Source organism: Xyrauchen texanus, chromosome 37, assembly GCF_025860055.1.
Source record: "Xyrauchen texanus isolate HMW12.3.18 chromosome 37, RBS_HiC_50CHRs, whole genome shotgun sequence".
NCBI lineage: Eukaryota > Metazoa > Chordata > Actinopteri > Cypriniformes > Catostomidae > Xyrauchen > Xyrauchen texanus.
In genome coordinates this window covers 22,925,756-22,953,090 of record NC_068312.1, presented here as the reverse complement: position 1 = coordinate 22,953,090, position 27,335 = coordinate 22,925,756, and the positions used below count along the sequence as shown (strand labels likewise).

Genomic DNA, 27,335 nt, shown 5'->3' with positions numbered 1-27,335 from the left:
GCTTATAAATCATACTAAATTATGTTTTTTGAAAATCTAAAAATGCAGAAAGTTTTCTGTGAGGGTTAGGTTTAGGGGTAGGGTTAGGTTTAGGGGATAGAATATAAAGTTTGTACAGTATAAAAACCATTATGTCTATGGAAAGTCCCCATAAAACATGGAAACACAACTGTGTGTGTGTGTGTGTGTGTGTGTGTGTGTGTGTGTGTGTTTGCTTTGTCACACAGCTCCCCTTTCATTCTCCACCCAACAGGCGGCCGCTGAGCATCTGTTGGTGAGCAGATCAGGGCAGAGCTCAGTGCAGGGAACAGCAGCAGCTTGAGCGCCGGTACCGGACCACTGACTCAAAAAGTTGACTTTATTTGTGTGTGACCAGCATTGTGTCGGTAGTAGGTGCAGGTAAGTAGCATGTTAGATTTGCTTCTTGATGATACCTAGTGTTTAGGCTATAAATAGCTAATATGTTTCTATTAAATAGCTATTGGAAAGTCCCTTACCAGCGCAATTTCAAACAGGCTTAATCTGTGCCAGAGACGCAGAATGAGTTACTGGAATTTACAGCTCCTAAAGGCAATAGTGTGTTTACTGTTGTATACGGACAACACTGTGTCTTTGTAATATAAAAACATAATCAAAACATAAAGAAAGTAAACGTTTAGAGCTAAAGCATACAGACATCTTGTGTCCTGTCAGTGTTTCTCTTTGAGTGAAGTATTGTAGCGTATATCAATCTTTCAATCTTGGCCTCAATTCTCCATTGTCCCAAATAAAGTAGTCTGCATTGATGGTCTAAAATTAATCGACAGCCTCTCACTCCATCTCCCTTGGCATGCTGTCAGTCATTGCATGACCGTGCGCTCTATTTTTTACTTCTGTCTATGGGAATCTGCATCATGTGATGAAAATAGACTTCATTTGAATTGTCGGTCCTTTTCAACGCGTGCGTGAGTGTGTTTGGGTCTGTTGCGGAAGTATAACTGTCACTGTTCCTTAAGGTCCCCCTGACGTCAGCGGCTGTCATTGAAAGCATTCAGCCGGTCGCTGTACAGTGCGCTACACCGGATGAATGAAATTCCCGCAATGCATGTGTTAGCCGTCTGCTTGTTAGTCGCCACTGTTTCCTACTGGTACAGCCGCGAGCTTCTGACAGCCTTCCGTTTGTTTATTTCAGACATGCCGGAACCCGAGGGGACTCGTCAGTCACCGCAAGGTGTCCCCTACACCGACCTGGCGCACATCGTCAACGCCGAAGGACTGCACTTGTTCTGCCGTTACTGGGAGCCCGACAGTCCGCCGAAGTTAGTGTGAGAGACAAGTGCACATTTTCATGCACATTTTACAGTCACTCACTCACACACAATCACACACACAGATAAGGTCAGGTCTCTTGGGGCCAAGCGAACTCTTCTTTCGTTACAGCCTCCGGTTGAGAGAGCAGTGCGAGAGGCTGATAAGCTTTAGTAGATGTTTCAAAAGGGGCCGTTCACACCGAACACGTCCCTGCGGGCAAAAACAACAAGACGCGGCGCAACGATCAAAGACATCTGTTTAACTCGAGCGCAACTTTTCAGATGAAAACAGTTGAAAAACAGAACGGACGGACACAAAAACGTGTTCGGTGTGAACGGCCCCTAACGGAGCTTTTTTTAACCTTGCCTACATTTAATAGCCTGCGTTTCCAAACTAGCGCCTGAACGATTATTTTGAAATAGCCTACACAAGCATTATAGCTAGTAAAACAACAGAGGCTATAACGGAGCAGTAAACGTTTAACAGTAGAGGTTCCCCTTTGCAAGGGCAAAGCAGCCAGGGGGGATGTGGGTGACTTGTCCCCCGCACTCTTTAAAAAATGTGATTCGTCCTCCACATGTTTACAAGCTACACTCATACCAAGTCCAAATGGTGGATTTGTATACAGGCTGATTGAATGACCATCCAGCCAATCACAGGTGAGATTCGTGAGCTGAAACAACCCTTGCCTAGGCCGTCAGTTAGACAGTCTAATCAACGCAGCTCTGTTAATTTCTACAAAGTTACTTTTAATAATGCTCATTTATCCATGTTTTTTAATCTAAATGATTAATCTAGAGATGAGGAACACACATCGGCACATTGTTCTTGATTGGCAGCATTATGTGAACAAAGGACAATCCTTCTTTTAAGCACACATTGTAATTGAGTTTGTGTCAGTGCCTGAGTCTTCATTAAGTATGTTTTTGAGGTAATAGTTTGATCGGTTATTTTTGCCAATTTAAGTACATTACTAGATCTGTGTTAAATGTGTAAAGCTAGTTTTAATATCAGCTCTTGTTTTTTACCTCTGTGTTGGTGTGCAGTTGACAAACTGTTGGAAAAAAGATAGATATGCTGTGTTCTTAGACTGCTAAAGTGAATAGACATGTAGAAACACTTTTTATACATGAAAACATACAAACGTTATTGAAACTCATGATAATATAAGACTATTATTGTTGTCTTTTGATAAAAGTCATGCTCACAAACTGTAGGGAAATGATAGACTTGTTTTGTTCTTGTAATGCATAAAAATTGTAATAAATTCTCTTTGTATGTCTGTAGACATACACATTTTAAAGGAATACAATTTTCTTTTTATTGTTGAGTCAGTGACTAACTAATTTCACACAAGACATCACCAGGTGGCATCACCAGAAATGGTCACTGAACTAATAATTAAATGGATCTGAATGAATTTTGGTGAATGTAGTCAAAACATAGTTTATTTTTAACCTACTTTCAAGAGCCTGTGTTTCCAAACCAGAGCCTGATTTTGAAATACGCAAACATTATAGCTAGTAAAACAACGTAGGCTTTAATGGTGCAGTAAACGTTTAACAATGGTATAAATATGCTGTTTTCAGAGGTTCGCCTTTTTGTCAAACCACAAACGGTTGGCCCACTCACATGATCTGATTGCGGAAATATACAGGAGTTTCCTTTATGACCTATTTTAAGAATGGCTGATTATATTATACAGACAGTGCCAGTGCCTGCGTACATTTGCAATGATTTACAGTAATCTAATATCAGTTTCTCAAAACACTTTATTGTTAATTCATAGACCTGAATTACTCAGCTGCTTAAAGTGAACAGAAAAGGGACCCAGACAGTGTCTCTGTAGTGAATGCACCCGAAAGGGAATGTGTTTGTTCCTTATGTAGGATTTCTGTAGAAAGCCCTTGCTCATGGCCACTGCTTAGGTCTATATAGAGACACAGAATACAGATAGTCTGTGACATGATGGATTTTGCTTAACTAGGGTCAAATTTGAGATTCTTTTATAATCCACATTTGGTTGGACAGTCAAAAATGCCATTGGTTGCAGTATAATTGTTTCCGTAGTTTCTGCATTTTGGCTTTGCAAGGCAGTGCGTTGTCATGTTTGTGTGAAAGCTGTTTTTTTTTCCATAAGTCATTTTTGTGGATGTGGAGTTGTCAGATGCTTTTGTAGATTTAATCATACACAGCTCACACACACTAGATAGGAAGCGAGCATCTAAATTTGTGTGTGTGTGTGTGTGTGTGTGTTCATGAGTACAGCCTTAACAGGTCTACAGACATACAGCTATTCACCTTGAAGTAGCCGTAGTGCAGCCCAGGGGAATATGTCATTACCATAGTTACCACCTCTTCCCCTCTCTCAGACAAATTGTTTCTCTAATGCATGCCAACAACAAGTGTCTTTAGTGAGTGTTAGTGTGTGTTTGTATAAGTGTATGCACGTGCATATGTTCATGTACATATACTGTATACAGCATAGTATAGTGATAGTTATAGGAACAGAGAGTGAACCAGTAAATCACAAACATTGAAATCCTCAGTTTAGGCAATACAACCCCAGATGTTTCTGTTCTGCATCAGTAGATGGAACCTCTCCCATGTGACTGATTCGGAAAGAATTAGAGCAGTGGTAACACAGTGGAGATGTTTATATCAAACATTTGAAGGAACGCTGACAGGATGCTCTCTATTGCTGCGATATGTGATTCTGTTTATAGTGAAATATTTAGCCTGCTTTTGACCGTTTGATGATTCTGTGGGTCTGTGTTCTGGTTGTTTATAACATTTGTAGAAACAGTCCATCAAAAACATCTAAGCTTTGGGCTGTAGTGCATGTAAATTACTTAATAATCCGTTTAAATGTTTAGAGTGTAGAAAGAACAGTGTCCACAATTTGTTTTACTTTTTATTGGGGATGCAAAATATAATGTGACCATATTGGTTACCAGCCGATATTACAGATTTTTTTTATTGAATTTTGTTGTTGGTTCTTTATTGGCCTGTTTTATATATTTTACTGTGGACTCAAGATTACTTTGTTAGCCGTAATCGAACTTGATCTTGTGCTTTTAGTTGTTAATGTGTTTTAAATCTCTTTTTTATTATTATTATAGTCAGATCTATAATATCAACATTAATAATTTATTGGCTGGCTATAACATTAATAATTATAATTTTACTGGTATCAGCTTTTTTTTTTATTATTGTCTCCAGCATGTTTACCTTCCCCTGTGGCGCAACCGGAACGCATGGGGAAGCGTATTCGGATCCTGTTGAAGTAAACGTGTTTGCAAAATCTGTGCAACACCTCCCTCTAACATTACATTTTTACTCCACTGATGGTTAGATTTAGGTTTGGGGATACATTGTATAAAGTATGCATTCTTCTTTACTGTATTACATTATGTACAGCTGAAAGCAACTTGCTTAACAGCTCTGTTTTGGCAGCCCTATTTGCCATTATATCTGGAAAATGGAAATCACGTATATCTATATACCCAACAGCACTTACTGCTTTGGCCACTGGGGCAGTGTTTCCAATTTCGGAGAGATTTTAGCTAAAGGAAAGTCAAACTACTGTTTCCGATTTCATTGTGAGATCAGTCTGCTTTGTTTGCCATAATCTAACATTATCTACAGCTTTTAGTAGTTAGTGTTTTAAAAAGTTTTTTTTTTAAATAGTTCAGATCTATAATATCAACGTAAATAATTTATTGGCTATGACATAAAATTATCGTTTGATTGGTATCAGCCAATCAAACACATACACACTCACACTGGTGGCTAAAAGTTTGGAATAATGTACAGATTTTGCATTTGTGGAAAGAAATTTGTACTTTTATTCACCAAAGTGGCATTCAGCTGATCACAATGTATAGTCAGGACATTAATAATGTGAAAAAGTACTATTACAATTAGATTTTTTTTTTTAATAATTCAAAGAGTACTCTTCAAAAAATCCTCCACATGCAGCAATGACATACTTGCAGATCCTTGGCATTCCAGCTGTCTTTGACCTGATACTCAGGTGACATTTCACCACACGCTTCTTGTAGCACTTGCGATAGATTAGGCTGTCATGTCGGGCACTTCTCACGCACCTTACAGTCTAGCTGATCCCACAAAAGCTCAATGGGGTTAAGATCCATAACACTCTTTTCCAAATATCTGTTTTCCAATATCTGTGTTACTTTGCCCACTCTAACTGTTTCTGTTTCAAAAGGCTTTTTCTTTGCAATTCTTCCCATAAGGCCCGAACCCCTGAGTCTTCTCTTTACTGTTGTACATGAAACTGGTGTTGAGTGGATAGAATTCAATGAAGCTGTCAGCTGAGAGCATGTGAGGCGTCTATTTCTCAAACTAGAGACTCTGATGTACTTATCCTCTTGTTTAGTTGTACATCTGGCCTTCCACAACTCTTTCTGTCCAGAGCTAGTTGTATTTTGTCTTTGAAGATTGTAGTGTACAACTTTGTATGATGTTTTTTGGCAATTTCAAGCATTGTTTAGCCTTCATGTCTCAAAACAATGATTGACTGATGAGTTTCTAGAGAAAGCTGTTTCTTTTTTTTCTTTGACATTTTTGATCTAATATTGACCTTTTGTCACATGCCAGTCTATTACATACTGTGGCAACTTAAAAACAAACACAGAGACAATGTTAAGCATCATTTAATGAACCAAATAGCTTTAAACTGTATTTGATATAATGGAAAGTGATTTTCCAATAACAAATTAGCAATTTAGCATGATTACTCAAGGATAAGGTGTTGGAGTGAAGGGTGCTGGAAATGGGGCCTGTCTAGATAGTGATGGTGCTGTTTTTTACATCAGTAATGCTTGACTATACTTTGTGATCAGTTGAATGCCACTTTGGGGAATAAAAGTAACTATTTCCTTCCGAAACAGCAAAATCTTTACATTATTCCAAACATTTGGCCGTGTGCGTGAATATATATCTTATATGTACCTATATTTAACTTTTGACTCAAACTTATTTTGTTTTCAGTAATCTAAAATTAGTTTTTAGAGTTTTAATACTTTTTTAGATAAAATTGTACAGATATTTAATATCAACATTTATCATTTATCAGCTATAACATAAAAATAATTATTGATTTACTGATGTTGCCAATTTTTTTTTAATTTAACAGTATAGGTTGATGTTGGATTTTTATTGCCCTATTTTGGATATTTAACTGTTGACTCAATATAACTTTGTTTGCCGTAATCTAGCACTAAGATTTTAGTTGTTAGTGGATTTGAAAATATTTTAGACAAAATAGTACAGATCTATTATATCAACATTTATCATTTATATGCTATAACATAAAAAATCATTGTCAGCTTTTCGGTATTAGATAAAAACATGTAAATATTGTTGCATTCCTAATTTTTATCAGAATGTGGCCAATAACCCAAATGTAACTCCTTACCTGAACTTGAGACAAGGTAACGGGTATAGACACCGCTCTTAGAGGATATTCATGCACAGTCTAGATTACTTTAGCTGTTGTAAACTGACTGTCAATCAGCTGATGTCTACACCAAACCAACCTTTGAAAGTAAACATAAACGTATAAAAAGTTGTCTGTTGGAAGTTCAACTTCCAGGAAAAACAAAAGGCATGACAGAAATTAACAGGATAAGCTAGAGGACTAGAATTTTTTTTTCAGTGAATTCACTAGTCCAGTGCTTGGATCATTTAGTCATTTAGCAGATCCACTCTGCTCATGGTACAGAGTACAGACATCTTCTCACACTGTCTCTGACATGTACATGTCCAGTGCTAATACCGTCAAATGTGGCCAGAGTGGCAGTAAGTAGGTGAAAGTTGAAAAGACCATAGTAGCTCATTGTGTGACCCCCTGTAGCATAATGATTGACAGATCGCTCTAAAGATAATCTGGGCATTGAACCCATGAAAAGTCAGACACAAGCACAAGCACAAGCGGAGAGTCTGTCTGTTAAATTGGGTCATGCTGGTTGGCATGTTTCATTCTGTTGTTTCTGATTGCATCTGTAGAAGAATTCCTTTACCATCTTGTATTTACACAGCTGTCAGCTGTACAGCCTGCCACACACACCCACTGTATTTCATCTCTGCTCTGTCCTTGAAACTTAGCTTTTTACCAAATATTTTAACACTATTAGATTAATTTTGGAATTCCAAAGAAACACACACAAACACAAAAACACACAAAGTGGTCTCTCTGTCTGCTTTGCACTCTCTATTCCCAGGGTTGAAGGACTAAAGATTTTTTTTATCTGAGTATGATCATACACACACACACACGTTACCACTAACAGCTCTTTGACTGAGGTTCTTTTAAGATTTTTGTTTGTGTGCATGAGAGAAAGCAGAAAAAAGGATATAGCAGTAAACACAAACCCATGTGGTGGGGTGAGCAAGAGACCGACACAATGGGTGTGGTGTCAAGCCTCGGAGGCATTTATTCGAAATAATAAACATAAAATGTCCAAAAATGGGGAAAATAGTGTCCAAGGGGGAAAGTGTCCAAATAAAGGGGAATCTGGCGTAGGAGCATCTTGTAGGAATGGGAGAAACAGAGGATCCAGTACATTGGCAGGGCCCGGCGGCCGCACGCGCTCCCCTTATTGGTCTGTGGTGCTTGGGGCGACGGTGTCCTTGGTAGTAATGGGAAGTCCGTTTCTTTTCTGTGAACCGGTTCTTTTGGACGGTTAATTTCAATGAACCGGTAAAAAAAAAAAAAGATTCACCAGTTAATTTACTTCATCGCGTAATGACGTCATTATACATAAAGTTAATACGCCGGCGTAATAGAATACACGCACAAATACATTCAATAAAGCCATATGTAAGCGCATATGCTGTCCTCGGATCAGTGTACTGATGACTCGAGAACTGCTGCGAATGACTCAATGTACTATTGACCCGAGAGCTGCTGTCCTCGGATCAGTGTACTGTTGACTCGAGAACTGCTGTCCTCAGATCAATGTACTCTTGACTCGAGAGCTGCTATCCTGGGAATACTGTACTGTTGACTCGAGAACTGCTGTCCTCAGATCAATGTACTCTTGACTCGAGAGCTGCTATCCTGGGAATACTGTACTGTTGACTCGAGACCTGCTGTCCTCGGCTCAGTGTACTGTTGACTCGAGAACTGCTGTCCTCAGATCAGTGTACTGTTGACTCGAGAGCTGCTGTCCTCAGATCAGTGTACTGTTGACTCGAGAGCTGCTTTCCTCAGATCAGTGTACTGTTGACTCGAGAGCTGCTTTCCTCAGATCAGTGTACTGTTGACTCGAGAGCTGCTTTCCTCAGATCAGTGTACTGTTGACTGTTGACTCGAGAACTGCTTCGAATGACTCAATGTACTGTTGACTCGAGAGCTCCTGTCCTCAGATCAGTGTACTGTTGACTCGAGAACTGCTGCGAACGACTCAATGTACTGTTGACACAAGAACTGCTGTCCTTGGATAAGTGTACAGTTGACTCAAGAACTGCTGCGAACGACTCAATATACATTTGAGACGTGAACTGATTCAAACAGTTCAGTCCGATTTGGTGAACAGGTTCAACTAGTTCACTAAAATAACTGGATCAAAAGAACAATTAGTTCACGAACAGTACATCACTAGTCTTTGGCTGCCTGTCTTCCCAGCCCTGCAGCAGATGTGAGGGGATAGCGGCCCAGCATCCATGCCCGTCGGCCACGTTGTGTGCTTTAATCCCCGGTGTCGCATCTAATTTGGGCTGAACTCTCCCCGTTCTGCTCCTGGATCTGTGTGGATGCCAGTGTGTGCACACTCTGGCTGAGTTTGGAATTACTTACAACCCACACTACTCTTACTACTGCAGTCATATGGCATAAATAGTAAGAGTAGTGTGGTAGTATGCCATTCCGAACTCAGCCAAGGAGATAGAAGCCGGCTTCCCGAGAATAGGCGTGCTCAGCGTTTATTTGTCAGCGGTCAGGTGTGCCTCGTTCCACCCCGCTGCCAAACAGGCTTAATAATTATCTGCCTTTTCTCTCTTCTGTCCACTACTGTCGTGAGCCTGGCTGAAGGACTGCCCTCAGAGGCGAGGCGATGAATACGAGAGGAAGGGGCGGGTCATTCCGTCACACCCTTAAAGGGATAATTCACCCAAAAATATTTACTTTACTCACCCTTATGTTGCTTCAAACCTGTATGACTTTCTTCTGTGGAACACAAGAGAAGACAGTATGTTAGTCTCAGTCACAATGAAAGTGAATGGTGACAGGTTGCCATTCTGCCTAACATCTCCTTTTGTGTTCCATGGAAGAAAAAGTCATACAGGTTTGGAATAACACAAGGATGAAAAAATGATTAAAGAATTTTTATTTTTGCCCGAACTATCCCTTTAAAGGATGCTACATACTCTTACACATTCTCTCAGTCCTCTGAGAGGATGTTATTTTGCATTTACTAAGTCTCTTTTTGTCACTGATCAGGGGCTCTTTGGAGGTCATAACAAATTGGCTCAAGTTTGACCTAATGAAGCTGGGATCTCTCTTTTCCCCCCTCATCTCTTTGGGTCTTATTTTCTTCTAGATTTTTGTGCATATATAGCTAATGAGTGTTATTCTGGTGTCAGTGTGTTGGTAGGATGTGTCTGTGTTTTTGTCATTAATGTGGATGTTTCTCTCATCAGGGCACTGGTGTTTGTCGCCCATGGAGCAGGAGAGCATTGTGGGGGATATGCTGACATTGCTCACAGACTGACCCAACATGGCATGCTGGTGTTCGCCCACGATCATGGTGAGCGTAAAACTCCTAATGGCTCAAATCCACAGATCACTGATTTGCTGGGTAGCAACAGTACAGCAGTGTTTTGGGTGGTGTAGGAGGGTGTGCTCTTTATGAGGCTGTGGGAGTGTGGGGTGAAAAGAAAATGTTCGCCCACTTTTGATTCCTGGAACTTCACCCTCCCAGTTTTCCTGTCAGTAATAACAGATGTTTTGGGCATGACAATCCTGTGTTTAGTGTGGGGGATGGAGTTTAAAGAAAAAGGGAAATACATGACTTAAATGACTGATGTAGCAAATCAAGAACGTAGAAAATACCAGGTGCCGTGTGAACAGAATGTTATAAATGTTTTGTGGTAGTGCCATGGTAACTAATGATTCATACAGAGAGTCAGTAATCCGCCTTGTGATGAGCAGTTGGGCTTGTGCGAGAGTGTGATTTCACTGTCTGGTGTTTCAGTGTGAGGAATTGTTTCTATTGAAAACATCAAACAAAAGCAATTTTACAGAACAAGTCTCTCTCTCTCTGTCTCTCTCTCTCTCTCTCTCGCTCTCTCTCTCTCTCTCTCTCTCTCTCTCTCTCTCTCTCTCTCTGCTGTCTCTCTCTCTCTCTCTGTCGATTCAATTCAATTAAATTCTTTATTGGCATGAAAGATTCAAAAACTATGTTGCCAAAGCATCATATAGAATAAATAAAATAAAAGCAAAATACATTTTGACCGATAACTTGGACTGTATATAATACAATTATTAGTAATATATAAATAACAATAATATATAAATTACTATTATTTTTATTTTACCATATCACATCACATTGTGTGTATGTGTGTGTGTGTGTGTGTGTGTGTTTGTTTGTCCAGATCTTTCACTGTCCCTCAGATTGTGGCATGTTGATACATATTAGACAGCAAGATGTGCCCTCTCTCCTTCTCCTAGAAGTATTTTTAATTTTGATAGGTCATTTAGGTCTTTAAAGTCTGAAGTTTCAGAGGTAAACTTGTTTAGGTAAACATTCCTTATTTCACTGAATGTTTCACATTTTAGGAGGAAGTGCATTTCTGTCTCGACGTCACCTGTCGAACAGTGACCAGATATTCTGTTATCTTTTGGTTGCCATGATTTATTGAATCTTCCTTTTTCAATTGCCAATTTGTGGTCACTGAGCCTATATTTGGTTAGGGTCTGTCTCTGTTTTCGATCTCTGACATTAAAGAGATATTTTGCCAACTCATTGTCTCTGTTTAGGGCCAGATCACATTCTAATCTACTTTGGCTTATAGTTTCTTCTTTCCAATGTTCCAAATAGGTTTCTTTGCATTGCGTTATAATTTGCTTTACTCTGATTGGTGTTTGGAAAACAGTGTTGTTGTGAGACTGGTCAAAGTGGTTTTGGGGGGCAATTAGTCTTGGCACCAACTGATGTAGGGGACTCTTTTCTGGGCTCAGCTCTTGGATTTGGAGGGCTTTGTATTGAAGGGTGTCTCGGGGGCTGGATTTAAGGTGAATAAAAAATGTAAGTGCTCTCTTTTGAATGATAATTATCAGTGGGTATTTGCCTCATTCTTTTACATGCATTTGTTGGTGTATTTCTGTGTACATGTAAGATGTATCTGCAGAATTCTGTATGTAAAGATTCTGTTGGGTGTTTGTCCCAACGTGTATAGCTATGATGATCTCTCTGTCTCTCTCTCTCTCTCTTTCGCAATTCATTTCAAATAAGCTTTACTGGCATGACCGTATATAATGTACAATTTTGCCAATGCATTGAGTAATACAAATATTACAAACATTAAAAAACATATTTATATACAATAAATAAGTAATAATGATAATAAAATATAATACAAACAAATGTTAAGTAAATTACAGAGAGCAATGAGAAAGGAAATAAAAAAGTAAATTAAAATAGCAGTTTCAATAGAGCTCTAATGTCATGAGGGGTCAGCCTCTCTCCCTCATATGATGATAGGAGGACACATATGAATACATAGCTGAATACACTATACTTTCTCTCTCATAAGATACAAGAGTTTGGCTAAATCATTTATGTCCTTTGATTCAGGTAGAATATAAGCTATTTGTGTAAAGTAAGTGTTTCTAATTGTCTCATATTTACTGCAGTGAGTGAGGAAGTGCAGCTCGTCCTCCACGACTCCTTCAGTGCAGTGTGAACACAGTCTGTCCTCTCTGGGCCTCCAGTTCTGTCTGTGTCGGCCTGTCTCTACGAACAGGCTATGTCCACTTACACGATACTTTGACAGTAGCCTTTAATATTGGTCAAATAGGGTGCCAATTTATAATCAATCTGGATTCCGTGGAAGTAGCTGAATTTATGTACTTGTGTGACTTTGTGCTGCCAATCATGAATGTATTCTTCCTGGGTTGTTCATTCTGTTTGTCTTGTCTGTCTTGAATTTAAATAATGATTTTCTTATACTATGATATGTCCTATGGGCTTTGTCAGTCAGATATTTTATTGTCAAATCAGATTGTTCTGAAGCAGAGATTGTAAGACCCAAATAATTACAGTATAGCAGTTTATTCATCATTTATTGTTCATTCTGCATTTTTTTTCTTCTGAAAAATCACGATTTTGGACTTCTCCATGTTTATTGGCGAGGCCCAATCACTGCTATATTTCTCTTAAGTCGAGAGGCTTTCATGTTGTCCCTCTTAATTACGTGACAGCAGCAGGAGATTGTCAGCGTATAGGAGAAATTAAATTTCTCTGCCATCTAAGATCAGTAAAGGGCAAGGTGACTTTTGAAGGGTTGTGGCCAATTTATTTGTATTAATATTAAATAGAGTTGGGCTGAGGCTGCAGCCTTGATGAACTCCCTTGGTCCGATTGAAATAATTTGTTCTTTTGTCATTAATCTTAACATAGCATTGTTAGTCTTTGTACATGTCTTTTATGATATCATGTCTTTCCTCCTATTCCACTCTGGATGAGTTTCAGGAAGCGTCCGTTATGCCAAACAGAGTCAAAGGCCTTTTTAAGTCAACAATGCAGCCAAATATTTTGCCTTGTTTTGTGTGCTGAACATATTTCTGTATAAGTGATTGGAGTGTATAGATATGATTAGTTGTTCTCTGTTTGGGCATGTATCCAAATTTACATTTACTTAGCATCTTATGTTCTTGAATAAAATTCACTAATCTGTTATTTATAATACAACAGAATTGTTTCCTGAGGTTGCTGCTTACTGTAATACCCCTGTAATTATTTGGATTGTACTTGTCCCCTTGTTTTATAATTGGGGTGATTTGATTTTCCTTCCAATTCTCAGGAAAGTGTCCTGATTTTAATAAGAGATTAAATAATTTAAGAATAGCATCTTATAGTTTGGGGCTGCTATGTTTCAGCAACTCATATATATATTCCATCCAAGCCACAAGATTTTAGGGATCTTTTCAGTCAGTTAATTTAATGATATGGGGGTGTCCAAATGGATTAATTGATATTTTCTTGTGTGTTCCAGATTACTTTGTTGGGAGGTCAAATGTTTTTGGCTGAGGTTTATTTTGTGAATAGAGATTTCTGAAATGAGTTTACAGATGGGAATGAATTTGACCTTTTTATTTATCTAAATTGTTCCATAAATCCCAAAAGGAATTTTCATTGACAGCTTCCTCAATTTTGTTGATCTTTGCTGTCTTATGTTCAGCTCTTTTCCTTCTTAGTAGTGACTTGTACATATTAAGGGTTTGATGATATGTTATTTGTGTGTGCTGGTTTGCAGTGTCTCTGTGTTTTTCATTTGATAATGATTGAAATTCCTTTCTTGATGTTTGACAATCTTTGTCAAACCAAGTGGCTTTAACAATTTTTTTTTTACTTCTGTAACTGTTTCTTTTTCTCAGGGCTTTGCTGGCCACTGTAAAAAAAAAAAAAATTCTGAACATGAATGCTGTGGAGCTCATCTTCATAACATTCAGGACTGTCATTTTTCCATATAAATTTGGTGGAGGGAATACAATTGAATTTTCTGATCAGAAGATGGCAGATTTGCTGACTTATTTAGACTAATGACTGATCTGAGAAAGGAAGCATGGCATCACCATGAAGTAGTTGATCATTTTGTGGTCTATATCTGTAATATTGTAGTCCACTGTGCTGCTGTCTCGAGGTGAGCAGTAAGTAAATCGACCCAGCGAGTCTCTCCTTGTCCTGGCATTAACTAGATATAAACCCAGGCATTTGCAGAGCTGCAGGACGTGTTTCCCATGTCTGTTTATTGTGTTGTCATAGCTCTGATGTGCTTTAGTAAAGAGTTGATTCTGCTGTATATGTGTACTGTTAATATATCTGCAGCTGAACTGCATTCAGATCCCCCATTAACAGTACAGAGACTAGAGACTGAAACTGAATGATCTCTGACTGTAGTGTAGGTAAGTGTCCTCATCTGAACAAATGAGTTCCTTGTTAAGTTTCATGTAGTGGAAAATATGCTCTTTAAAACAAACTATAATTCCTCCTGAATCTCTTCCATTTTTAACATGAGGGTTTTTAATTGAAGGTATGAACAACTCTCTGTAGTTTGAAGGTATGTAGATTTGAGACTCTAAACAACGCCATGTCTCAAGTAATATAATTATATCCAAACTATATACAATATTTAAAAAATCTGTGCTTTTCTCTCCAAAAGATTAAGAGAAAACCCCCTTAATGATTTTGAATGATATGATTTTGCAACCCAATATTGTTTTGAAATATAGTGAGTCAATTAAAATGCTTTACAAAATAATAATAATAATAATAAAGGAATAAAGAATATGCTTGACTAAACTCACATTGTAGGTAATTAAGCTAATAGATTGTCACATAGAATTTTCAGTATGTTTTTTATCTGGCTGAGGTCACTTGTGTCTGAAATACCTCTACCTGCCACAACATTGGCGTAGCTGTCTGACTGTCTGCCGCGATGCCGTGTGACCCTTTCTTCGCTGACAGGACATGTCCTCTGGTGGCTCCTGAGAGCTGCGTCCTTGATTAACTTTAGAGCAGAGCCGGTGGTGGAACACCAGAATTTCTTGTTGTTGGGGTGGAGGTGCTGTGAGTTTGTGTGCTGACACAGTACTACTATACCACATGTTTGTTGCAATGTCTGTATGTGTGTGTTTGTGTATGTCAGTTACCCTATTCTCAATTATTTTATTCTATTCTGCACATAGACGGCATATTTAATTTAATTTAATTAAAAAAATTAATTGTATGTTTTTTTTTTTGGAAAAGTGATATTTCAGTTGGCTAAATTAATTTTATTGATTTTCACTAAGGTATACAACAGTACAACCCATTAAACAGACTGTACTTTTATCCATCACAGCCTCGTTTTTGTATTCACGTCCATATAAATATGGTTGTTACTAAGGGTTTTTCAATTCTATTCCTTTGTTTGTTTGTTCCTTCATTCATTTTATGTTAATTACTTGATTGAATTTCCTGTCAGTTGCATCCCCACACTTACTGAGCCCTTCTTTGTGAGCTGTTGGCATGGTGTTGTGAGTGACAGTACTCTTTTATCTGCTTCTCCTTTGTATAAGAGAGCAGATTTAAAAAAAATTAGCAGAAGTATACATTTGGATGATCAATCTGTCTCTCTTTCTCTGTCATTCTCAGTTGGTCATGGTCAGAGTGAAGGTGAGAGAATGAATATCAAAAACTTCCAGATTTATATCAGAGACTCCCTTCAGCACATTGACATCATGAAGGCGCGTTATCCCAACCTGCCCGTCTTCATCATTGGCCACTCAATGGTAAGACACATTTTTAAATGTGCCCTAATGTTTTTCCAAAAGCAAACAGTTGACAGAAGATGACACATGCTTCTCACTCGCTCTCTGTCCTTTCTTTCTGTCTCCCCTCTCCCTTTTTTCAGTTTGAGTTTCAATGCATGAAATTATTATTGCAATGCAGATATTAGCATGACAAGAAAAGCCGTTTTTACATTGTAAAATTTGGTTTTCTGTTTTTTGGTTGAATAAATGTACTTTTTTATATAAAACCTATTTAACATTTTTATCAGTCTTCAAATTTGAGTCCATAAAAAATTAATTCCTTTGAATATCCCTAAAAAGTCTGTAAATCTAAAAGAAAAGTTCAAAATCACATGCAGATGGAGTATGAATACAATTCCTACACAGATATCTGTTCAGGTGTCAGCTCTGTATGACTTAAGTTGATGACAGAGGATTTACTTGAAGGCTTAGGGATCTGGTCCTGGTTCCAAGGAACTAATTTTCTTTTTTGACGATACTCCGTACCTCCTGGTCTCTGGAACTGCAATGAGGACAAAAATTGCCCCCAGCTTTGCATGTCCTTTTGTCTGTAAATTGGAGGAGTTGATATTATATGAAGTACAAAAAATAAAAAAGTGCAGAGACTCTTCTAAGGATTATTATTGTTAGGGCCCAAGCACTGAAAATATGGAGGCCCTATTGTTCTTCTAAAGATTCTTTTTCTTTTCAAGATTTTCGGTACTTTTGGGGTACTTAACATTCGTGAAATCTCTTGAAAGTTTGCTTACACAGATCAGAGTCGTCGTACATTAGAGCTGGGCAAAGTTGCAGGAGGGTTCTCTGTAGTGCCACCTAGAAGATGGGCATGTTCGGGGGCTCTGTAGTACATCTTTTTTGAGCTACCGTCACCAAACTTTGTACACATAGATCTCGGACAACTTTCACTTTATCAGCTCCCCCCAACAGGAAGTTGTTTGAAAATTGAATGCTCTAGAATTTGAAATACTCCAAATACTTTTACAGGTACAAAATGTGGGCGACATCATGTCAAGACATTAACGATGCTAAACTATGAACAGATTTTTGATATATAGAACAATGTTGTCACGGCGACGCAATAAAGTAATGTAAAATAAATCTGAAACAGGAAGTGTCTCATTTTTTATGCTTGCATTGTGTGATTTACATCAAAATTGAGCCAAATGTTTGGTCTCGTGGACTGGTCACATTGATATGGCTATTGTGGGTCTTGGTCATAGCGCCACCAACTGGCGGAAGGAAGTGTGGCACTTTTAACAGACTTTGAAATATCCCTCTTATGTTTACCTGAATTGCTTCAACATTTTTTTTTAATAATGCCAAGACACTGCTGGTGTAAATTTGTAAAGGTATATTTGATATCTTAAAGAGTTTTGCAATAACAACACATTAATTGTTATTTTTCCATTCTTCCTATATTTGGGTGCAAACTTAAATTGTTGCAACTCATGAATGCTTTGGGAGTACAGACCTAAGTCTGGTCTCTTTTTAAAGAATACACTTGGGAGTTTATTTTGCAAGTTAAAACAGTTTTTAAAGTGAAATAAATAAGTTACAGATGTTTAAGTTTATTGTAATGAAAATGTACTGCACAAACTTTTTAAAATAAATATAAATAAATATACTTAAAATATCAAAGGAAATGTACAAATATTAGAAAATCAAAGCCACATGTCTAACCCAGACCTAATCCAATTTTTAGGTTGATATATCAAAACATTTCCTTTTGGTGGCAGTTTTTTCAGACACAGTACAAGAAATGCCCAATAGAGGACAGTCAAGTCAAGTGGTTTTGATTGTCATTTCAACCATTTATAGCTAGTACTGTAGACAGTGAAACAAAACAATGTTCCACCACGCCCATCGTGCTACATAAAAACAACATGAAACAACATAAACCAAACACAGAACTGCATGAGACTACACAGACCTAAAAGACCGACACATAAATACCGACACATTCAGCCAAGCTCCATTGGTGAATGATTCCCAAAATGCAATCCATTTATGCAGTTTATAAACGCAGAGTGCAGAAAATGCAAGGCACATTTCTGTGTTCCTATTAGATGGCCCTCCAGCTTGTTGGTGATTTCTCATATTATGTGATGGTCAAATATATACTCCTGCAATAGTTTTTCTATCGTGAAATAAATCGCCTTGACCTATTGTACTCTTCAATTGGTTCTATAAACTAAGCCATTATTTTTTTTAAACATTTTAACTTCCCAACCTTAAGGGGCTTTATGCAACACTTAACATGTTTATAAGGGCGTTCTTAAGTAAAAAAATAAATGCTCAAGGGAAACCAAAAGGGATTATGACATTTAAATTATAAACCACTTAAATAACACTTAATGGTTCATTTTAAGGGAAACTTTAGGGCATTCTTAAGGGAAAATTACACTTAAGGTGCTTTATCTAACTGGGCCTAAGTATTTTATAAGTTCCTATGTGACGTTGTTTCTGCGACAACCACAAAACTCTGACTCTGAATATATAGATATATATATTTATTATATATTGCAGTCTCTGAACTTTTAAATAATCCTAGGGGATTTATGAGACCGTCACCACATTTAGACAACATTATGCAAAGACATTGAAGATGCTAAATTGTGAACAGATTTTTGATATATCGTATGATGTTGACATGGAAAAAATGGGTAACAGGAAGTGTCTCATGTCTTCTGAATGCAATGTGTGATTTTGATCAAAATTAGACTAATCATATGGATGTGACTATTTTGGGACAAGGTAATTTTTTTTGCCGACTGACTGAGGCAATTAAAGGCCCTTATTAAACCATTAAAAACCATTACTATGGGAGTCGCTTGTCAGCTGATGTAATTCCAGGGCCCAAACTGATTGGTTGTCATAGTGTGCTCTCTTATTAGTAATTGATCAGAGTTGTTTTAAATGTTCATGTTTTGTACATTTATTTTAACCCTGGTTAAGTCCAATGTGTTGAAACGCATTGGTTTATAAATTTTAAGTTCCATTAGTTGTTGCTGGATTTCTCTATTCTATCCTTAACAATATCAGGTTGTCAGCCTTGTCTGTATTTATATATCAAGTCTACCCTGTTTGTGTTATGTTTATGGTCATTACTGTCTTTCCATATATATATATATTCCATATATATATATTATTATATATAAATAATATATCTATGTCAGTGATCCATGTGTTCATTTCATCCTTTCCTGAGATTGAACTGAAAATTGGGAGAAAAAAAAAATCAAACATTCTTTGAAATCTGATAATTTAGTAGAGTGAACATTCTTTGCCTCACAGACGTTGATGTCTATGAAATAAAGATTCACTGCATAATTGGAAATGTATGTTGGGTGAGTAAGCATGCTGACAAGTTTGTAAATGTCCTGCATGTGTCCTACATTCATATTATCATTCTTCCTAAGGCAGAGCAATATGATAATATTTACAGCCTAAGACCACTTCTTGGAAACTTTTGAACTAACAGTTAACCCTAGTTATATAATAACTATTCAAAGCCAACCCAAATTGTTGTTAAATTTAGTAAACTTACAGTATTTTAATCTGTCAGTGGCTCATTGAACAAGAATCCAGCTGGAAGCTCTTTACTTCTGTTTTAACCTTTCAGCTCACATCAGTGAAACGGACCAGCTGCATACTTGAACAACTAAAATATGTTTCATAAGCCATATATAAGGAATACATATGTGGATATAAGTATAGCCTATATGTCACTGAATTTATCTGTGCTGTGTGTCTTGTGATGGAAATGTTTCTGAAATAGTCATATGGAACAAGTGTATATTCTGGTAAAGTCTATACCCACAATACATCTCTCTCCCGTTCCTTCCGAAAAGAGCCTTACTCTAAAATAATGAAATCTGATTTTTGTTGTCTTTTTCTGGCAATTCTTTCCCTTTTTTTTCTCTCTCTCGCTGTCTGAACTAGTATGCAGTGTCAGTCTGCTTGGTCCTTATATAATCACAATCATAAGTTTTCAATAATTTACCAACACAAAACACTCTTTGTTCCTTATAAAACTCAAAGGATGTGTGTGTGTTATATATATATATATATATATATATATATATATATATATTATGTGTGTGTGTATATATATATATATATATATATATATATATATATATTAAAAAGTGACATACTGAATTGTATTTTGGTCATTTGCTTTGAATACTCCCTGTAATTATTTTACAATTAGGTGTATTTTGTTAACCCTATAAAGCTTGGCACAATTCAAATTTTTTGTCATTAAACTGTTTTTAGTACCATTAGACAAACTATAAAAATAAATAATATATATATATATATATATATATATATATATATATATATATATATATATATATATATATATATATATATATATATATATCACATTTGATACATTAGGCTTTAAAGGTCATTATCCTCCTGAGGCCCAGCAATTCATTTTTGTGTAGGACATTTTTATTTAAGGTTTTATCAGAGGACTCCCTAGGATTTTCAGAGATATCAAATGTTTGTATATCAAATATCAAATATATATATATATATATGTGTGTGTGTGACTTCCATGACAAGACAGACAGTTGTGTAAAATTAATGGTACCACAATCCAACGTCTTTGAAAGTCCTGTAATGTGTAGGAGGCATTACATGCCAAAAGTATCAGGCTCTTGAGTTTGAAAAGAGAGTGAAACAGGAGCCGTCAAATGTTGTGTATCACATTTGATAAATATAGTGTTATAGGGTTAAATCTGAAGTGATTGTTCTGATTTAAAAACTAGCCTAATATGCAGATACAACTTTAAGTAAACCATTTGAAGTCTGATTTCCCCCAAAGGTTTATACAGTGTGACTGAGGTACTATCAAAAAAAAATGTATGTTAGTTTGAGCATCCCATTCAGTCCAACGTACCAACATTGGCTAAACTAGTGGTGTGAGTTGAAGCAGGGCTACAGTATCTGTTTTTATCTTCAAATTGCAGATGGGGGTGGTGTTTTTTTGCCTTTCCGTTTGGTGATGCTAGTGGTGTAGAAGTTACTCACTTCAGCTTTAACTCTAGTGCTGTGAGTGTGTGTCCTTACGTTTATCCTTCCACAGACCCTAAGGAACTGAAGCTACTGGCAAAGTAAACATAAACTTTCCTATCACATATAAAAAATTATCAGTAACATATTATAGCGTGTGTGTGTGTATAACGCAAGAGTTTGAACATATGTAAACTGTGTAAGTTTTTGTGAAGGCAGTGTTTAAAACATTTCTCAATGTGATGTAGAAAGTCTAATTAAAAAGCAATTGCCTCAAATTATTACATTTAAGCAGAAATTCTATTTCCTTGATGAACCCTTGACTGTTTTTGTATTTGGTTTTATGCATCTAGGCGAGTTGGCAATTTTGTATGATTTCGTACGATTTTATGAAGCGTTAAGGACACACTTATTAATATTTTGCCATACCCAAACCCCTTATCTAAACCTAACCGATCTGTAGAGTGTGTAAACATGATAGGAAGGTGTTGTGTTTGTGACAGAAGCAAGTAATTGTTGTGTATTACATGTAAATGATGTCTAGCAACATTATTGGCTGTAGTGAAGGTTGTACGAATTCATACGAATGCAGTCATACGATATCATCCAAATTAGCCAAATTTAGAAAAGCCTTATGAATCCTTAAAATTTTGCTGTGAGAGTGTGTAGGTTAAGACTGAATTTGTCTGTGTGTGTAACTTAAACCCACCCTGTTTTGGAGTTTTTTTCAAAATGTGGTGGGAACTGCTCTTTAATCTCTCCACCTCTTTTGAGTCCTGGTCCCCACTCATGAATATTCAGAGAAAGGTTCATAATAGAACACAAGATGAAGAGAGCAGAGGAGCAGAGCAGCTGAAAATTACAAATTAGGGGCTACTCACACCAGTGTACCCATTTGAGGATCGATATCATGATTGCTGTCAAAAGTACAGTCTTTGTATTGAGACTATTAATTAACACACACATACACACACACACACATATATATATATATATGGGATTTAGTGTGCTGTGCTCTGTTACTGAAATATTATTTATATTTAACTGTTTTCAAAAACAATATTGTGTATGTTTGTGTAATTACAGGGAGGAGCAATTTCCATTCTTACTGCATGTGAAAGACCACAGGATTTTGCAGGTGTAGTTCTCATAGGCCCTATGATTCAAATGAATGCTGAATCTGCTACACCTTTCAAGGTAAAATATGGTCAATTATCATGGTGGGGGCTTTCCATGAACTTCTAATGTTTTTGTACTGAGCTAACAAGATCACCTAATCTTATCTCTCTATACCTAACCCTGACAGAAATATTTCTGCATTTTTAGATTGTTATTAAGACATTATTTAGTAGGTTTATTAGGCCATTTTCCTCATGGGAACTGTTGGCTGGTCCCCACAATGTTTGTGTTTTCACCAATGTTGGTGGTTTTACCATCCTTGTGGGGACATTTGGTTTCAAAGTCTTCTTTCTACCCAGTAATTTGTTCTGCGGAGACCTTTCTTACAATGGTTTGCATCCAATATCCCACACAACTGAACATTTTTTATATAGATCTGCTGCCCTCTGCAGTCAGGCTGTTTAATACAATCAATCATCTATAGCTTTCGAATATCAGCTGTCAAATAACAGCAACAGCCCTCTCTGTCATGGGGCAGTGCATTCAATCAATCTCTGCCTCTGTTTTGTGGTTCAACTGAAGCATATTGGCAAAACACAAAAATACATGCTTTGCTGTTTTATAAAGTGTTTATAACCAGTTGTTGAAATATTTTTTGTATTGATTTTTAGAATATTTCATCTAGATTTAGAGTAGCATTTGATATTGGAATTACAGAATGAGTTCACTGAAAAGTAAAATACTGTCATTATTTACTCTCCAAAAGGACAAAAACACCAAAAGTGCATAAAAATAGTCCATAAGACTATTTCAATATAGTCTTCTATTAATGCCATATTATGGCTTGTGTGAGGAACAAACTGAAATTCGTACGTTATCCTTTGATAATCTTTACTTCCACTGAAGTGTTCACTAAAATGAAAGAAAAAATCACTTTTTTTTTTTACCTTTCACTTATTGGTTTTTCGTCATGAACATTGTCATTGTCATTTTTGTTTGCAGTTTCATGATTTGATTTTGTGAAAATGTAGTAATATCTCTTGTGATGTTACATAGGATTTTTCAGATGTCTCATTCTCCATAGAAAATCAAGAATGTTTGTTGGTTTCTTGGATACTTTCCAGGTTTTCATGGCTAAAATTCTAAGCCGCTTGACTCCCAAACTCACTCTCGGCTCCATTGAATCCAAATGGATCTCACGGGATCCAAAACAGGTACAGGAATGTATGTCAAAGGTTTTCAGAAGTGGGGCATGTATGTTTGTGAGTGTGTAAAGCATATTCACACTGACAGCAAAGTGTTCAAATAGGTTTAGGTAGACAATATAACCTTTACTGTTTAGACGTATATAACAATTCTCTGGCTTTCTTGTGGAGAGGAAGTGGGAGCTTCCACATGAGTCTTTTATTAGACACACTTTCAATTTTACACACACACACAAATAATGCTTTTCAGCTGTCGGTAACATACAGGAACACATAATGCTTTGTGCGTCTCTCTCTCTCTTTCCTCTGGCAGTCTGGACTGCTCTTTTATCCTTCTCAGCTCTCACTGCAAACACAAACTGTTAGAGATAATTTCCAACAGGTATCAATCCTTACAATTCTTCTTCTCCCGGCCTCACTCTCCACAGACATCGCTCGGCCACGCCCACATCACCACAACATATTTGCAACAGATCTCTTTCAGAGTGAAGCATGTAGATCAATCAATAACTAATAAATAAATTAATAATAAACGATTACATATGAAGGTATCTTTCTTCTGGGCTTGGCCCTGGAACACAGTTACTTCAACAGAAACAGCTGCTTTCTTCAGCCATAGACAACACATTGAAACCTGTCTATACGTTCAGCCTGATATAATTTAGAGATTCTGCTTAGCATACAAACCATTCATAATGTTTCTTTAAATAACTCTCAGGTTGCTTGTGCTCTGTCTATTGAGTACAATCTTGAACATCCTCCCCTCCTGTCCTGTAGGTGGAGGCATATGACACAGATGAGCTAAATTATCACGGAGGGCTTTGCATCTCATTTGGAATGCAGTTGATGGATGCGGCGACTCGCATCGAAAGAGAAATACCAAACATCACATGGCCTTTCTTTATTCTCCATGGTGATGAAGACAAGCTTTGTGACATCAAAGGCTCTCATCTAATGTATAATGAGGCCAAGAGCACGGATAAGAAACTGAAGGTGAATCAAACATGTAAATGCATAATCATGGGCCAAAAAATACTAACATAGAGACATTCCAATTTATCAAATGTTTTTTTAATATGTATTTATATATATATAAAAAAATCTTTTACATCTCACATTCTGCCTTGCTCACTTAAACTACAGAACGAAAGTTTACATACCAGACATACTTTTGTGTACGAATATGATCTGAGTTACCAATAGAGGTTTGGAATGTTCCAGTATAACCTAATACAGAAGATCATTCTGTACTCATGGAATAAAAATCCTTCCATGTACTGATATGCACATATATGCCTTCCCTATTGTGCAAGCTAAGCCATAGATCTGTGTGTGTCTGTGTGTGTGTGTGTGTGTGTGTGTGTGTGTGTGTGTGTGTGTGAATCAGATGTACGAAGGAGCTTACCATGCCCTACATCATGACTTACCTGACACAGCTGAGTCTGTCTTAATGGAGTTGGGCACCTGGATCCTGGAGAGACTTCCCACCACTGATGGGTCTTAGCTGTTAATCATCCCATCTGCCCTTGCCAAGTTCCACCCTGTTTCTAATCTTTCATCTCTATTGACAAAGAGATGTGTAACCACACAAAATGTCAACAAAACAACACTCATTATGATTTATATAGGAGACATATGTGGTCATTGGTAAGCGACCTTTGACCTTAAGGTATTATTTGCTTTAATGTGGCCAGAAACGGTGATCTGGGGAATTTGTGTTTTAAAACAGTCACCCATTCTTCAAAGGCATCAGAAATGCAGAGTTTGGCTCATGTGTTTCCATAGCAATTGTCATTAGGAATATAATGAACCCAGCTGCCCTCAGTGCTAAGCTCGCTTTTATGTTGCCATGGTAATAGAACACAGCTGCAATTTGCACTTTGTTATTTCCAGTTCCCATTAGAAATGCAGTGCTACCCCTGCTGGACAACAGCAATATTGCATTCTGCTTTGAGCACAGTTACCAAGGCAACTGAAAGATGTATTGCCTATGCCTTGGCAGAGAAATACACAGAACCTATAGAAAGAAAACATAATAATGCATAGAGAGGTTCAGGGTGATTTAAAGGTGAGTTTGAAGGTGAAGTGTGTAATTGTTTTAATGTTAAAATTCTTTATCCTATTCCAAATTAATGTGCAGAGACAACTGTAAGTAAACCATTTGTCAGATGATTTCCCTCTAAAGTGAAAACACTATGGCTCCGTGGAGTTATCAAAACATTGCTCTGTTTGTTTGAGATTTGACCAGTTGAGACAGTAACATCTGCTTGACCAATGGCATAACTTTGGGGCTGGACTATCTGTTTGACAGACTAATATAAGATGGGAGCAGTGTTTGGGGAAATTATTATTATTATTTCATTTTTTCTATTTAATTTGATGATGCTAGTGTTTCAGAAATTACACACTTCACCTTTAACTCTAACTCACACATATCCTACAGATTCCCACATTTAGAGATATTATTCACATACTGTAGAATTTTAAATGTATTATTATCTATAATGAACTTTTACTAGATTCTGTTTGTGACTTGACTGTCTAAAACACATTAGACTGTTCCATTCCTTAGGGCAAACAGGGGAATTGCCTGTTCTACATTTAATGTTAATTTGCAGAATATTTACAGAATATCTATTTACAGCTGATATACCATTATTTGTTTTTACCAGTGTTTGGTTCCTTTGACAACTATATGACTTGCCATTTTACTGTTAAAATTATACCATGTTCGCAATAGCTTTTGACCTCATTGAAGACCTTGGGGTTATACAGAGATCAGCCTGGGTGCTCATGGGGTTGTAACTCTAAAAAAAATTAAATTGTAAAAGGTCAGTCTTTCACACCAGCTTAACATTTAATGCACCTCAGAACTGTTCTGATTCAAACAAAGGGGAGTTTGTTACAGAGATTTGGCTGTAATCCTCAGATGCATTTTATTTTATGAATGTGAATCAATTAAGGTTTTTCTATTACTGAATGTGGCACATTTTTATTAGAAAGAACATAAAAAATGCTGAATTGTATATAGTCTCATAGCCGGTCTGATTAAAATCAGCTAGAAACAATACTGCTCAACATGAACTGGCACAGAACTGAAATATCGAGCACAAGGTTGTAAATAGTATTCACAGTTGTGTACAGGCTTTGAAGGGAGAACATGTAGAGAGAAGCTATATAGTTTTGATGTTTATTTTAGATGTAAAGCATTTTATTGAGAATGTAAACTTAATCATTAAAAATTGAGAGACAGATCTCATTTTACATGTACATGTCAGATATGCTGTACTTTGTATAAAAAAAGCAGCCCTTGTGATAATTTATAGAACAAGACTAAATCTTAATTTGTGATGATCCTCATGTGACTCCTAACATGAAAGTACTAGGAGCACTGTGATTGGAGGAGTGAGTATTGTAATATTCTCAAGGAAACTACCGGTACCTTTACATTTGGCAATAATTCATGATTCCATTTGTATTAGAACAGCCCATTTGGGTTGCTTGGTTCCTCCATATGGCATCTTAAAACCTTAGTCTTAGTACATGGTGCATAATATCAAAAACAATTTTTGAATTCATACTTAAAAGTTTTCATATATTTAAAACACAAACCAATGCTAGAATATGACTGAAATTGCCAGTTAATTGTATTTGATTGCAGAGTGATATAAAATAAACGAACTGAAATGCTAAATTATTTTTGTGGAGCAATTATTTTGACTGATCCGGTGCTTTGTTCCACTGTCTGCGGTCTTATTTTGGACTTTTAGCATTTTCAAGTTTAATTTTCATGTTTTATTGACTGATTAATTGATTACTTTTAATATGTGTATGTTATTTATATGTGCTTGACATCTCAAGGCTACAAAACGATGCCCTGTATGGTCATTGTCTCAGACTCAGAGTTCATTCCTTCAGTCTAACAAAATTTCCTAACATGTGACATTTTCTCTAAACCAATACACCAGAGATTTCTGGCTGAATGACTGGGTCTATTTTTTGTGACTATTTTAAAATTTGAGCATAAGAATGAATTATGCTTGTAAAATGCTTCATTCTCCAGTGAAAAGGTAGTGGAAAAACTAAATTATGCTCAAATTTGTTCTGTATTTTGAAGTCACACATCTGTTATTCCAGTGGGTAGGTTTCCC

At 36.9% G+C, this 27,335-nt stretch overlaps 1 protein-coding gene across 3 annotated transcripts; it reads left to right on the top strand.

Annotated features, from left to right (window-relative positions):
- The first annotated feature begins 233 nt into the window (after positions 1-233).
- Positions 234-26,869, top strand: LOC127630788 (monoglyceride lipase-like). Of its 3 annotated transcripts, none has more exons than XM_052108569.1 (8): positions 234-399; positions 1,172-1,298; positions 9,958-10,064; positions 15,678-15,814; positions 21,947-22,057; positions 23,104-23,193; positions 23,962-24,177; positions 24,572-26,869. In XM_052108569.1, exons 2-8 carry the CDS (start codon positions 1,174-1,176, stop codon positions 24,686-24,688), a joined length of 903 nt encoding a protein of 300 aa, XP_051964529.1. In that variant the 5' UTR covers positions 234-399; positions 1,172-1,173; the 3' UTR covers positions 24,689-26,869. The 3 variants fall into 3 exon arrangements, with proteins under 3 accessions (XP_051964529.1, XP_051964528.1, XP_051964527.1); XM_052108568.1 differs by having other exon boundaries at positions 1,172-1,304; XM_052108567.1 differs by lacking the exon at positions 234-399 and having other exon boundaries at positions 1,042-1,298.
- The last annotated feature ends 466 nt before the right edge of the window (positions 26,870-27,335 follow it).

Coding starts and splice junctions, on each gene's coding strand:
- LOC127630788 (XM_052108567.1), top strand. CDS start 1,063: ATGAATGAAATTCCCGCAATGCATGTGTTAGCCGTCTGCTTGTTAGTC. Junction 1,299..9,957: donor GAGCCCGACAGTCCGCCGAA/GTTAGTGTGAGA, acceptor TTCTCTCATCAG/GGCACTGGTGTTTGTCGCCC. Junction 15,815..21,946: donor TCATCATTGGCCACTCAATG/GTAAGACACATT, acceptor GTGTAATTACAG/GGAGGAGCAATTTCCATTCT.